The sequence below is a fragment of the Rhincodon typus genome, chromosome 9 (assembly GCF_021869965.1).
Source record: "Rhincodon typus isolate 14 chromosome 9, sRhiTyp1.1, whole genome shotgun sequence".
In the NCBI taxonomy this organism is placed as follows: domain Eukaryota; kingdom Metazoa; phylum Chordata; class Chondrichthyes; order Orectolobiformes; family Rhincodontidae; genus Rhincodon; species Rhincodon typus.
The window spans coordinates 72,245,897-72,257,933 of record NC_063340.1 but is presented as its reverse complement, the minus strand read 5'-3'; the positions used below and the strand labels follow the sequence as shown (position 1 = coordinate 72,257,933).

General features: G+C 41.0%; 2 protein-coding genes across 2 annotated transcripts in view; both read left to right on the top strand.

The window, feature by feature from the left end:
- The window catches only part of LOC109915512 (formin-2-like), a 364,588-nt gene that overhangs the window by 65,430 nt on the left and 287,121 nt on the right, over positions 1 to 12,037 (top strand). The window lies entirely within an intron of this gene.
- LOC109915656 (formin-2-like) overlaps positions 86 to 12,037 on the top strand; it is a 65,361-nt gene continuing 53,409 nt past the window's right edge. The window contains exons 1-2 of the mRNA XM_048601487.1: positions 86 to 285; positions 9,914 to 10,058. Of these exons, the coding sequence (XP_048457444.1) occupies positions 191 to 285; positions 9,914 to 10,058 (240 nt within the window). The 5' untranslated portion in view covers positions 86 to 190. The remainder of the gene's footprint in view (positions 286 to 9,913; positions 10,059 to 12,037) is intronic.

Here is a 12,037-nt window from a genome sequence, read left to right as displayed (position 1 = left end):
CCCCGGATCAGAGTTCCCCCATCCCCCTCCTCCTCCTCCTCCTCCTCTGCCGGGATCTGCATTCCTGCCTCCCCCTCCCCCTCCTCTGCCTGGATCCGAGATTTCTCTCCCTCCCCCAGCACCATCCTTCCCCCCTCCAGGCTGTGGTTTTCTTCCTCCGCCTCTTCCAGCTGGATTTCTTGCTTTGGGAATGACTAAAGATTCTTCGCCAAGGAAGGTTCCAATTGATCCAACTCGTCCAATGAAGCCTCTGTATTGGTCAAGAATTCAGCTGACTAGCAAAAGGTAATTAGATGATCGTGAATTGACTGACTTGTTTGTTTGTTTATGCTGCCTTTTTGCTTCATGTGGCTGCCAATACTAATCTTGCTGAGGGAATCTTTTGATATCCTAACTTCTTTAAAATCTCTTGTAATGAGATGGACACCAGCCACGCCAAAATTTTGTTCCAGTTGAAGGGAATATATTTGACCATTATGTCTGTTGATTGTCTGAACCTAAGTAGATTATACCACTGCGGAATGAAAACAAAAGTGGAAGTGTTTCACAAGTGATACCATGGTTTTAAATATGACTAAAAATATGTTGAACAAATGCAGTCCTTCCACTGCAATCATGGAACATTTTGATATTATTTTGTAGAAAACTTTATTGTAATGATTTCATGTCAATTCCTTACCCCTCTCATTAACTTATTTATTCCCTCCCTAACTACAAAATGCATTGACCAGCACCACCATTAGGATCATAGAATCATAGAATCGCTACAATTTGGAAAAAGGCCCTTCGGCCCAACAAGCCCACACCGACCCTTGGAGCATCCCACCCAGAACCATTCCCCTATAACCCACGTAAGCTGCACATCCCTGAAACACTACAGGCAATTTTAGTATGGCCAATCCACCTAACCTACATATCTTTGGACTGTGGGAGGAAACCGGAGCACCTGGACGAAACCCACACAGACAGTCGCCCGAGGGTGGAATCGAACCTGGGTCCCTGCCGCTGTGAGGCAACAGTGCTAACCACTGAGCCACTGTCCTGCCCCACGTCATGTGATCTTCCCATGGCATCATCCTCCCATTAAATTCAACCAAAGCCTGATGGAGTGTCACTGGACTACAGTACTAAAGTATGATCAATTATCAGTCCAGTCATGTAGGTTCCTCTGGTTTTATACAGGATTTACTTTCTTTGTTGGGTCTCACAACTGGCTATGCTTCAGACTAGTGACTTATCCTGCAATTCTGCCTTTTTCTTTTTAAGGTGTGTGCAGTTTTTAAATTTAAAACAAAACTCTGCAAGATGAGTATATGTTCCTTGCTACCAATTTGCATTGGGAAGGCTTTTTGCTAAATTGTGGATATAAATGTGTCTCTTAACACACTGCAGTCCAATATCTTAATGCTTGGTATTGTTTGACCTTTTCTGAAGTTGCACCTTGCAACTTTAATAATTTGTTAGAGATGGAAGAAGGTAGATGATACATGTATTTTGGATTCTTTTACATAGACACTCCATGCTTTTTGTTACCTCTCCACTCAATTTACTCCTTCACACTCCTCATCACCTTCCATATTTGTAACTTTCATAAACTTAACCAAGTTAACTCCTCCAAAGTTGTCCATTCCTAATTCCCACCAAGTTCAGTTTCCCCTGTTACTATCATATACCATATCTTCCAAGTTAGTTACGCATTTTTTTTTTTTTTTTTTAATTTTCAATTTCTTGCATGGCCTGACTCCTCCCCTCTCTGTAGCCACCTGCAGCCTCATTTCTCCAAGGTTATTGAAACGTAGAATGCTTACACTGGGGAATGAGGCCATTCAGCATGCTGTGTCCCTGTGAGACCTATAAAAGAGTGTAGTTAGCTCAGTTCGGTTCGTCTGGTCTTTTCCATGTAATGCTGCAAAAATATATTCTTCAGGTAATTATCCAATTCCACTTTGAAAGCTACAATTGAATCAACCTCCATCATGCTCTAGGGCAGTAAATTCCAGTTACAAACCACTTGCTACGTGTCTGTATATTTATATATGTATCCTCCTGTTATCATTGTTTCCTTCAATTGCCTTCAAACCGTTCTTGAACCTTCCACTAATGGAAACAGTTTCTTTTTGTGTACTAGGTCTGAACCCCTCGTGATTTTGAACGACTCTATCAAATGCAGACTCAACCTTTTCCATGGAGAACAACTTCAGTTGCTTCAATCTATCCATACAACTGTAGTCCCACACTCCTTGAGTCATTTTTTCCAAACCTTGTTTTCAGCTCCTCTCAAGCCTTCATATTCTTCCTGAACTGCCATGCTCAGAATTTATAATAATGCACTGCACTAAAGTTGACGTTGTTAGAATACTTTTCTGAAGGTTCAGCATTTCTTCCTTACTTTCATTTTCTGTCTCTTTATGAAAGCCAAGATCCTGCATGCCTTTTTAATAGTTTACTCCGCCTGCCTTGCTGCCTTCACTGAAGTGTGCACGTGTACTCCCCACCACTGGCCTATGATCACTTTTCCCCCTTGCCCCCTCCACTTTTTACATTGTGTCCTTTTATTTTTCATTTCTTCCTGTCTTCCGATCAAAATATAACGTCACCTTCTCTGTATTGGATTTCATTTTTGTCATCCATCGCCCTCTGTTATTCTCCATGCAGCTCAATACACCAAGATTGGTGTTATCCACAAATTACAAAACTGTTCACTGTCCATCTGAATCCAAGTCATTAATACAGGAGAAGAAAAGCTGTGGATCTACTGCTAACCTCCTGAGGGCCTCCACTTACTTCCATTCCAAAAGCAACCATTCAGCAATATTGATTCCTGTCACTCTGCCAGCTTGGTATTTATGCAATTGCAGTCTCTTTATGTAGGCATAACTCGGCTGACAAACACATTTATCAAATACTTTTTGAAAATCCATAGGCAACGCTTCAACTATATTATCAGCACTGTACCTCATCAAAAATGCTCTGTTAGGTATCTGCTACCCATCTCTCGCAACACCTACTTTCAGCTTAAGTCTTTTAAGTATCCTGAAAAACGCTTTTCAGCATGATTGAGAGGCGTTAGATACGAGGCAATATTAGGCAAATGTGAAAAGTTTGCCAAAACGTGTAGAAATACACAGGCAACCACAATAAATAATCCAGAAACCTGCTTGTAAGTAGTTTGATACCCTTTTATAGTAATGCTGATTGAAGTTTGTGTGGATGTCCTTCCTGTGGTTTAGCTCTGTATGGAGCACGTTGAGATTGAGTAGGTATAGGCTGCTTTGTACAACTCTGCTGGTTGCCAGCACTTCCATTGAATGTTGTACTCTCGCTGTGGTCGTCCAGTTCTGGCTGCTTGTGCAATCCCAACTTTACTCACTGCAATATTAGTGACCTAGCGTCGTCTGCGCCAAAGATGTACATGCTGGATGCTCCTCCTTTCCGACTCCAATCCTCTGTCTGTCTTAAGATGCACTTTCAGATCTACTTGGATCCTATTTTTGGTCTTCTGCCTGAGGAACAAAGCAACTACCTTTTGTAAAAGGTCTCTGGATATTTTTATGCTATTTTAAAGGTGCTGGACAAACATGAATTGCTTTTCGGTCCCAATTTGTGAAAGTTTTTAAAATAGTGCCTACCAGATGTGGGAATGCAGCATCCAAGGAAAAGATTTGAGAGAATAAATGAAAGGTTGATATCATTTTGAGTACGTTATCGAAGAATTTCTTTTTATTCATTTTTTTATTTGAATGAAATGGTGACTGGCATTCCGAAATGTTTGTAAGTGGAGAAGGCCCAAGCTGTGCAAGGCAATGTAAAATGGATTAACAATATGATGTGCACATATTTTGAATTGTGAAGTATGTATTTAGCCATTTAGACCACTCTCTTTCATATAGCAATCTACGGTTCAAAAGGGGCTCAGCAGTAGTAGTTCTAAAAGGAATGCAGTTAGAATTGGAGCGGAACACACAATTGTTACTGTGCAGAAGGATATTAAGCCTATTGTGCCTGTACTGGCTCTTCAAATGAGTATCATTACCCAGTACCAATTTCCTGCTTTTTCCCCATTCCTTTGCATGTTATTTCTTTCCAGATAAACACCAAATGCCCTATAGAATGCCTCAACTGAACCTGTTTCCATCACATTTCCAGGTAGTGCATTCCATACCCTAATACTTGCTGTGAAATAATTTGTTTTTACTTCACGTCATTGTGTGCACACTCCAAGTACACACTTTTTTGTGTTTTGAGCCTGAGCAGCTTCTCCCTATCTACTGTATCCAGCCAGCTCATGATTTTGAAAATATCTATCAGATCTTCTCTTAGTTGCCTTCGCCCAAAGGAGAAGAATTCCAGCTTCTTCAATCTATCATCCTAACTGAAGTTTCTTATTCCTGGAACCCTTCTTGGAAATGACTTTCAGATAGTGGTGAGCGACTTTCATCAAAAGTTTATCGATGATTATGGAGAAATTTGATATTCTGCAAAAAAAAAAATTGTTTTTAAGCCACCAGAAGTATTTTTCAATAGATTATGAAGTTGGTAAGCCTCCAAAAATCTAGTTATGTCCAGCTCAATGAGGTAACTGTTCACGTGATTTTATAGCAAGAATAACAGTGTAAGACTTGAAGTTCCCATTAGTTCTATAATTGCAGTTGGGTTGGGGCACACTCTGGTGGAATCATTGACAGTATCTGCTGGATTTTCCTACTATTTTGTGCTCACGTGGACTTCAGAAACTGTCAATTTTACTACAGCATTCACAGGAAGTTGTGTTCCCAGTATTGCCACAAAATGTGCGCCAAAATAATTCCCCATCGTTTCACTTCAGTCAATAACTGTGATACGTTTCACAAGTGTGCAGCTCAACATTAAATAAGGTAATGGATTCCGAATGGAGTGTAGACCATGGATAATATTTTTGAGGACTGTTCGATGTTGTCATGTGTGAAAGCACAGGCACATTAGGTCAAGTTTTGATCCAGGTTTTGATTTTGTTTATATGTCGCACTCGAAGGCAGTCCTGTTGTTTGCATTAAGTTGGCTTCTGCTCTGAATTTTGTCAGGAATTGTAGCTTTCGAGGGTCATTAACGTGGACTATTTGCAAAGAGAATTGTGCTCTGGTTGATATTGCATCATTAGTTCAGCACTGTCTCTTGTTAATTTGGAAATGTAACAAAGGCAAAGAGGGAAATTAAATCATGTTGTAGCATATGAGCACTGATGTGGTATGAATTAGTTTCAGTAATCATTGTCGCAGTTGCAAACCAGAACATGCTTGAAAACTGATGCGTAGGGTGACAGACAGCCTTTCCCTGCTCAAAATTTGTGCATACAATATGTTTAATGCAGTGCTACTGTTTAGTAACGAAAGCCTTAACATTGCGTGCTTGCAATGGCAGATTCATCTGCCACATTTCTTACGTAAAGTATCAAAAATGGCTCCCTCTACCAGAAAGGAAGACTTACAAAAAAAAATGAAATATTCAGCAGCAACAAGGATAGATTTTGCTGGAAAAGAATCAGCAGGTCTGGCAGCATCTGTGGAGAGAAAGCAGAGTGAACGTTTCTTGTGCAGTGACCCTTCAGAACCCCCTTCTTTAGAAATATTCAGCGGTCCTGGCAGCATTTTAGGAGAGGAACAGTGTTAAAATTTCAGATTGTGTGGTCTTTTTATCATAACAGGGGGAAAAGTCTTTTTTTTTAAAAGGTAAAAACAATGCAGCAACTTGTATGTTAAACGGGGAGGATGTAGAAACAAATCCAAGGGTCGGAGTCAGAATGGGGTGGAAGTCAAGAGAATCATAAGTGCTATGGTGGGGCAGAAAAACGGGGAGAAGTGATGGGACAAAAATAAATAAACGCGAGATGGGTACAGAGGAGATGTGAATAGCAGAATACTGAACAGCTGCTGTGTGAAAGCATATGAGGAAAAACCAGATGAAGATCAAAAGCTGCAAAGGAAAATAACCAAGGTGGGTCAAGGAATGATGAAGGGTTGAGATTGATGTGAAATTGTTCAAGTTGACTTGAATCTGGAACATTACCATTTGACTGATGAGGCGCTGGTCTTCAAGCTTGTGTTATGCTTTATGGAATGGTTGGTTCTGATTTGGTTTACGTAATTTATCCTTGGAGTACCCATTTTGCCTTGTAAGTTTTTTTTTCAAATGCTGCTGTCACATTCCTGTTTGTACTCCCAGTTTTTGATGTAAAAACCCCTGATTTGGTGTTTAATTTGTCAAAGAATCCCCTGTACACATTACAATCCCCTCTCAGCAGTTGTTGTCTGAAACTGTCCACACTCATTCCCTTTACGCTGAGCTCTATTATTGTTCAGTCACTGTCGAAAGATGTTTCCCTCAGTTTTTGGTGAATCCTTGCACTGACCATCTGCAACACGATCCTCTTTGATTTATGCGTCGCAGCCCATCCAGGACAAATCTTTAATTTGCCGTAGGATTTGTCTCTTCACACAGGAACCGTACTGCTTCCTATGTTTTGCCGGATATTTTGAAGAGGACCACCAGCTTTCCAGACCAAATGAGCAGCTATCTTTTTCCCAGGGGAGCTGTTTCCCACTGACCAAAATTCCAGTGAATGAACATCTGACCACAATAAAAACGAGCTTTCCTTTTGCTTTGTGGTATGAACATTTTGCAACTTGCTCGCAATTAGTCTTCTCCAGCCCCCACCTTCACCCCCTTTCCCCCCATCATGCCATACAGGCATGTTATTGCATAGAAATGATAACAGATCACATGATTGTCTTCATTTTACCTTTTTATTAAGGAGGGCCCAAAATATCATTTAATAAAACCTGACAGTCGCAACACCAGGGCAGTAGTGTCAGTAATCAGAATACACCAATTTATAGTTGAGCTGAGGAAAAAAATTGGAGGTAACATAAGGGTGGCAGAAGCAGATTGAGTAGTAATGCTCAAGAGATAATTGAGTGAATACAGAAGGATAAAAATGCATGTTTTGGAGAATGAGCAGGGGAATTTTATTTATTATTGGGTGTGGACTTCTCTGGCTAGGCCAACTTTGTTGCTCATTCCTAATTGCCCTTTCAAAGGTCAGATCCAGGGCCTCTTGTGGCACAGTGGTGGTGTCACTGCCTTTTGAGCCAGGAGCCCTGGCTTCAAGCGGTGTGTAATATCTCTGAGCGGGTTGATTTTGGAAAATCTCCAAAAAGGAGAAGAACTGCCTTCTTGAACACTTCCCTTCCCTTGTGATGTAGGTACACACACAGCACTGTTGTAGAGCGGCCTTAGATTTTGAAGGTGTTTTCAAAGGAACCTTGGTGAGTTGTTGTAGTGCGGTTTGTAGATGTTCCACACTGTATATTGGTGGTGATGGTGGAGTGAACGTTGAATGTATTTGATGTGCTAATCAAGTGGGGCTGCTTTCTCCTGGTTGATTGAATAATGTGAGTACGTGTGACAATAAACCTGAGAACGGTGAAAAGTTTACAAGAGGCCTGTTACGTTGCCATCTTTGGTATGAATCAGAAAAATGAGAGCAACAAAGTGTTTGTTTTTTTTTAAAGAAGGTTAAATATGACAGTGCTTTTTACCAAAAAGTACAACAAAGAAACACAGCTGTTCAACACCACAGTCCTCAAACACCTGGCCACACTGAGCTCACCCTCTGCGGAGGGTTAACCCGCTCCCACCCAAACAATCCAGCCTGCTCCCGCCACCTTACAGCCTGTTTTTGTTGCTGCTCTCGCTGCCGGCCGCCCCACGCTGCCACCTTTAGTCGTTGCTGCTGAAAAGTAGAAAGAAAAGATGGAACAGAAAAGGAGAAAGAAAGACGTGGCTGGCCTGGTCCTGAGGAGCAGACAGGCTCAGGAGCCCCGGAGCGCTGCTTGGCCAGTTGCCTTTGCTGCCATCTCCAGTACCTCCACCTTGTTCTATTCCCTCCCCACCTTGTTTCTTATTCCCAGAGTGGGGGACTCAATTACTAGGGGTCACGGTTTCAAGGTAAGAGGGGAAAAGTTTAAGGGAGATATGCGCGGAAAGTTCTTTACGCAGAGGGTGGTGGGTGCCTGGAACACGTTGCCAGCGGAGGTGGTAGAGGTGGGCATGATAGCGTCATTTAAGATGTATCTAGACAGATACATGAATGGGCAGGGAGCAGAGGGATACAGATCCATGGAAAATAGGTGACCGGTTCAGATAGAGGATCTGGATCGGTGCAGGCTTAGAGGGCCGAAGGGCCTGCTTCTGTGCTGTAATTTTCTTTGTTCTTTGTTGTTTGTACCAGTCTCATCAATCTCCTCTGCGCCTTATTCAAAGTCTTCACAACCTTTCAACAGTGTGACACCCAGAACTGGGTCACAGTACTGCCACTGGGGTCAGACTACTGCTACATAAAATTGATTAATCAGCTGTGAGGGGAAAGTTGACCAGTTTTCATCATTATCATATGGAATTGAGTTGCGTACGTCAAAAGGAGTGGAGAGTATTCCATTGCACTGCTGTCCCTAGTAGATGGTGGACAGGTTTTAGGGCACTAGAACTTGGCACAAAATTTCCAGTTTCTGATCTGCTCTTGGAACCATTGCATTTATAAAGCTGATCCAGTTCAGTTTCTCATCAGTGATAATGTTGGGGAAGTTGATAGTGGAACATTCAGTGGTGGTAATAGCATTTAATGGTGTGGGGTGATGTTTGGATTCTCTCTTTTTTGGAGGTTGTCACATCCTGACATTTGTGATATGAATGTTACTTGCTACTTACCTTCCAAATCAGAATGTGTCCAGGTGTTGCTGTATCTGGACATGACTGCCTCAGTCCCTGGAGTTGCAAATGTGCCTGAACGTTGTGTAATCCTCAGCAAGAATCCCCACCTCAGATCTTAGAGGGAAGATGATAGCTGAAGGTGGATGGGCCTAGGACACTGTCCTGAGTTTTGATTGAGAGTTAGTGATGCTAGGGCTGAGGACAAATCTGTCCTGTTTAGAATTAGACCTGACCCAACGAAAAATGGTTTAAGTTGTTGATCCCAGCACATCATTGCTGGAGTAGCTTAAGGTAGAGCCTATACATAATAATCATCATGGTTGCTTCAATAAGTCCTTAACGGAAAGCATCATCATAGAGCCAGCACAGATGTAATGGACTGATGCTGTTTTCTCCATAATATTTCTTGGCAAAAATCTGGACAGTTTTATAAACTTGCAGTATTGGGAGTTTGAGCAGGAGGTCCAAAAATGAAGTACTGATCCACAATGCCTTAAGCTGCAGACTTACTAGTAGCTGCCATTTCAGCTCCAGAATTCTCAAATTTTTGTTGCTGTCTAACTATATTGCTTTACATTAAGTTTTATCCAAAGTGAATACACATAAAAATATTTCGCTGAATTGTGTAGTTGGTTTAACTGTAAAGAGGTTTAGAATACCAAATTCAGTTTGGTGAGCTTAATTCATACATTGCTGTTTTATTTTTCAAAAGAAGTAGTGAAATGCTAAATAGCTAATTACTTCATTCCTGACAATATGTCCCAACTGCTGCTGTTTTGGAAGTAGTTTTTTATTTTGTTGGGTAGCATGTTCAACATCTGCGATCTATTCGATTTAAGGCATGATGTAATGACTGGAGGATTACTAGAGTTTAATCTGCAGGCGGCTGCTGGAAACACTTTAAGAAAAAAGTCTTTAATCTGAAGAGCTTTTTAATTGATTAGTGAAATAGCAATTGCAGGTCTCCCGTTACATTATACGTTTGCAAAGCTTCCTTGTCTAGATTATGCTGAGAAAGGAAGCAATCCCCTCAACTGTTGGTGAGTACCTGGAATGATATAATTGCTTAAATAATTTGCAAGTCAGCACTTGCATTGTTCTTCAAATAAAAATGCTTTTTGATTTTAAGAACATTCATGACCTAAAGCAAATGTTTCTTTTTCTAAAGGGAAACGGAAACATTGCCGATTTGGGCAGCACTAGAAGAGCCTTCCATTAATATCCAGGAACTGGAAAATTACTTTTCAAAATCAGCTGTCAAGGAGAGGAAGAAGCCAATTTTAGATACCTACAGCAAAACAAAAACCAAACAGGTAACGATCTTCTACAGTGCAAAAATCTTTGGATTACTGTACAGTACAATATTAAATATTGTCTTTCTTTCCAGAGAACAAATAATCTTGGATTAGATATGCGTGACAGGCCATTTTTGAGAAGCTCTGAGGAATGAGCACAGTCAAATGTTGCATTTTTCCCTTTCAGACATTGGCTGGCCACCCTGTTTTTCTCCCATTTTTGAGATTTCCAATATTCTAGTGTTGATGTATCTGAAGCAACCCAAAATTTTGAATATGTCAGCACCAAAAATGCTCTGTCTGTCAGTCTTCTCTGTCATGGCTCAGACTGATGACAGCAGAGCAATAGATGATTATTTAGATTTTATTAAAGCTTTTGACAAGATTCCACATGGTAGATTTAAATAGTAAAGTTAGTCACATGGGATGCAGGGTGAGTGTGCCAGTTGGATACATAATTGGCTTAACGGCAGGAGATGGAAAGCGATGGTGGAGGGTTGCTTTTTGGACTGGAGGCCTGTCACCAGCGGTGTTCCACAGAGATCGTTTCTGGATCCTCTTTTGTTTGTCATTTATATAAATGATTTGGGTGAGAATATAGAAGGCATGGTTAGTAAGTTTGCGGATGACAGCAAAATTGGCAGCATAGTAGACCGTGAAGAAGGTTTTCTAAGATTACAAAGGGATCTTGATCAAATGGGTCAATGGGCTGAAAAATGGAAGATGGAGTTCAATCTGGATACATGAGGTGTTGCACTTCAGTACAGAAAACAACATTAGGGCTTATACAATTAATGGTAGGGCTTTGGGGCGTGTTGTGGAACATGTACTTTTCATAGATAAATAACACTTCACAAATTTGATTTTCCTCAGGAAAGTGAGGATGTTCAATAGTAACTATCAACAATAAAAATCCAGGTCACCTATCAACAATATAGATGCTTTTGCAACAAGAGAAATAGTTTAAAGGAGTTCAGGTACATAATTCTTTGAAGCTTGTGTCACATATAGACAGAATGGCTAACAAGGTGTTTGGCGCGCTTGCCTTCATTGTTCAGAGTTTGGGTATCAGAGTTGGGAAGTCACGTTGAGGTTGTACAGGATGTCGGTGAGAATTCTTCTGGAATACTGTGTCCGATTCTGGTCGTCCTGTTATATAAAAGGATATTATCAAGCTGGAGAGGGTTCAGGAGGATGTTGCCAGGTATGGAAGGTTTGATAATAAATAAAGGCTGGGACTTTGTTAACTGGAGCGTAGAAGGTTGAGAGGCAACGTGATTGAAGTTCTTAAGATAATGAGGGATACAGATGGAGTTAATGGTAGTTATATTTCCCCCTAGGATCGGCGACTTCAAGACTAGGGGACACATTGGAAGGTGAGAGGAGAGATTTTAAAAAAGACATGAGGCCAAATTTTTTTATACAGCATGGTTTGCGTGTGAAATGAACTTGGTGAGGATGTGGTGGATGTGTGTACAATTACAATGTTCGAAAGCCATTTGAATAGATACACGAATAGGAAAGGTTTGGAGGAATATGCGTCAGGAGTAGACAGGTGGGACTAGTTTAGTTTGGGATCATGTTTGGCATGCACTAGTTGGACCGAAGGGCCTGTTTCCACGCTGTGTGACTCTGACTCACTGACAACTCCTGGAGGCCACACATGCTCAGTTAAACATAGAAACCTTTGAGATGCTCCTTAACGGCTCTATGCTTTCCCATAGGGAGTGCTGTTGTGCCACTCCCAATCCCCCACCCATCTGCAAGTCTACAAACCAGTAAAAATCACAACTGTTGAAAATCTGCTTTGCTGTAAAAGCATTTTAATATTGTTAAGAGAGGTGCTCTGGATTTTTATTGTTGGTAGTTACTAATGAACAACCTCCGATTTCCCTGTGGAAAATCAAGTTTGTGAGAATGTTATTCCTCCTTGAAAAGTATATATTTTTTTCAAATATTTTAAAAGTGTAATATTTTGATTTCTACCCAATCCCTTG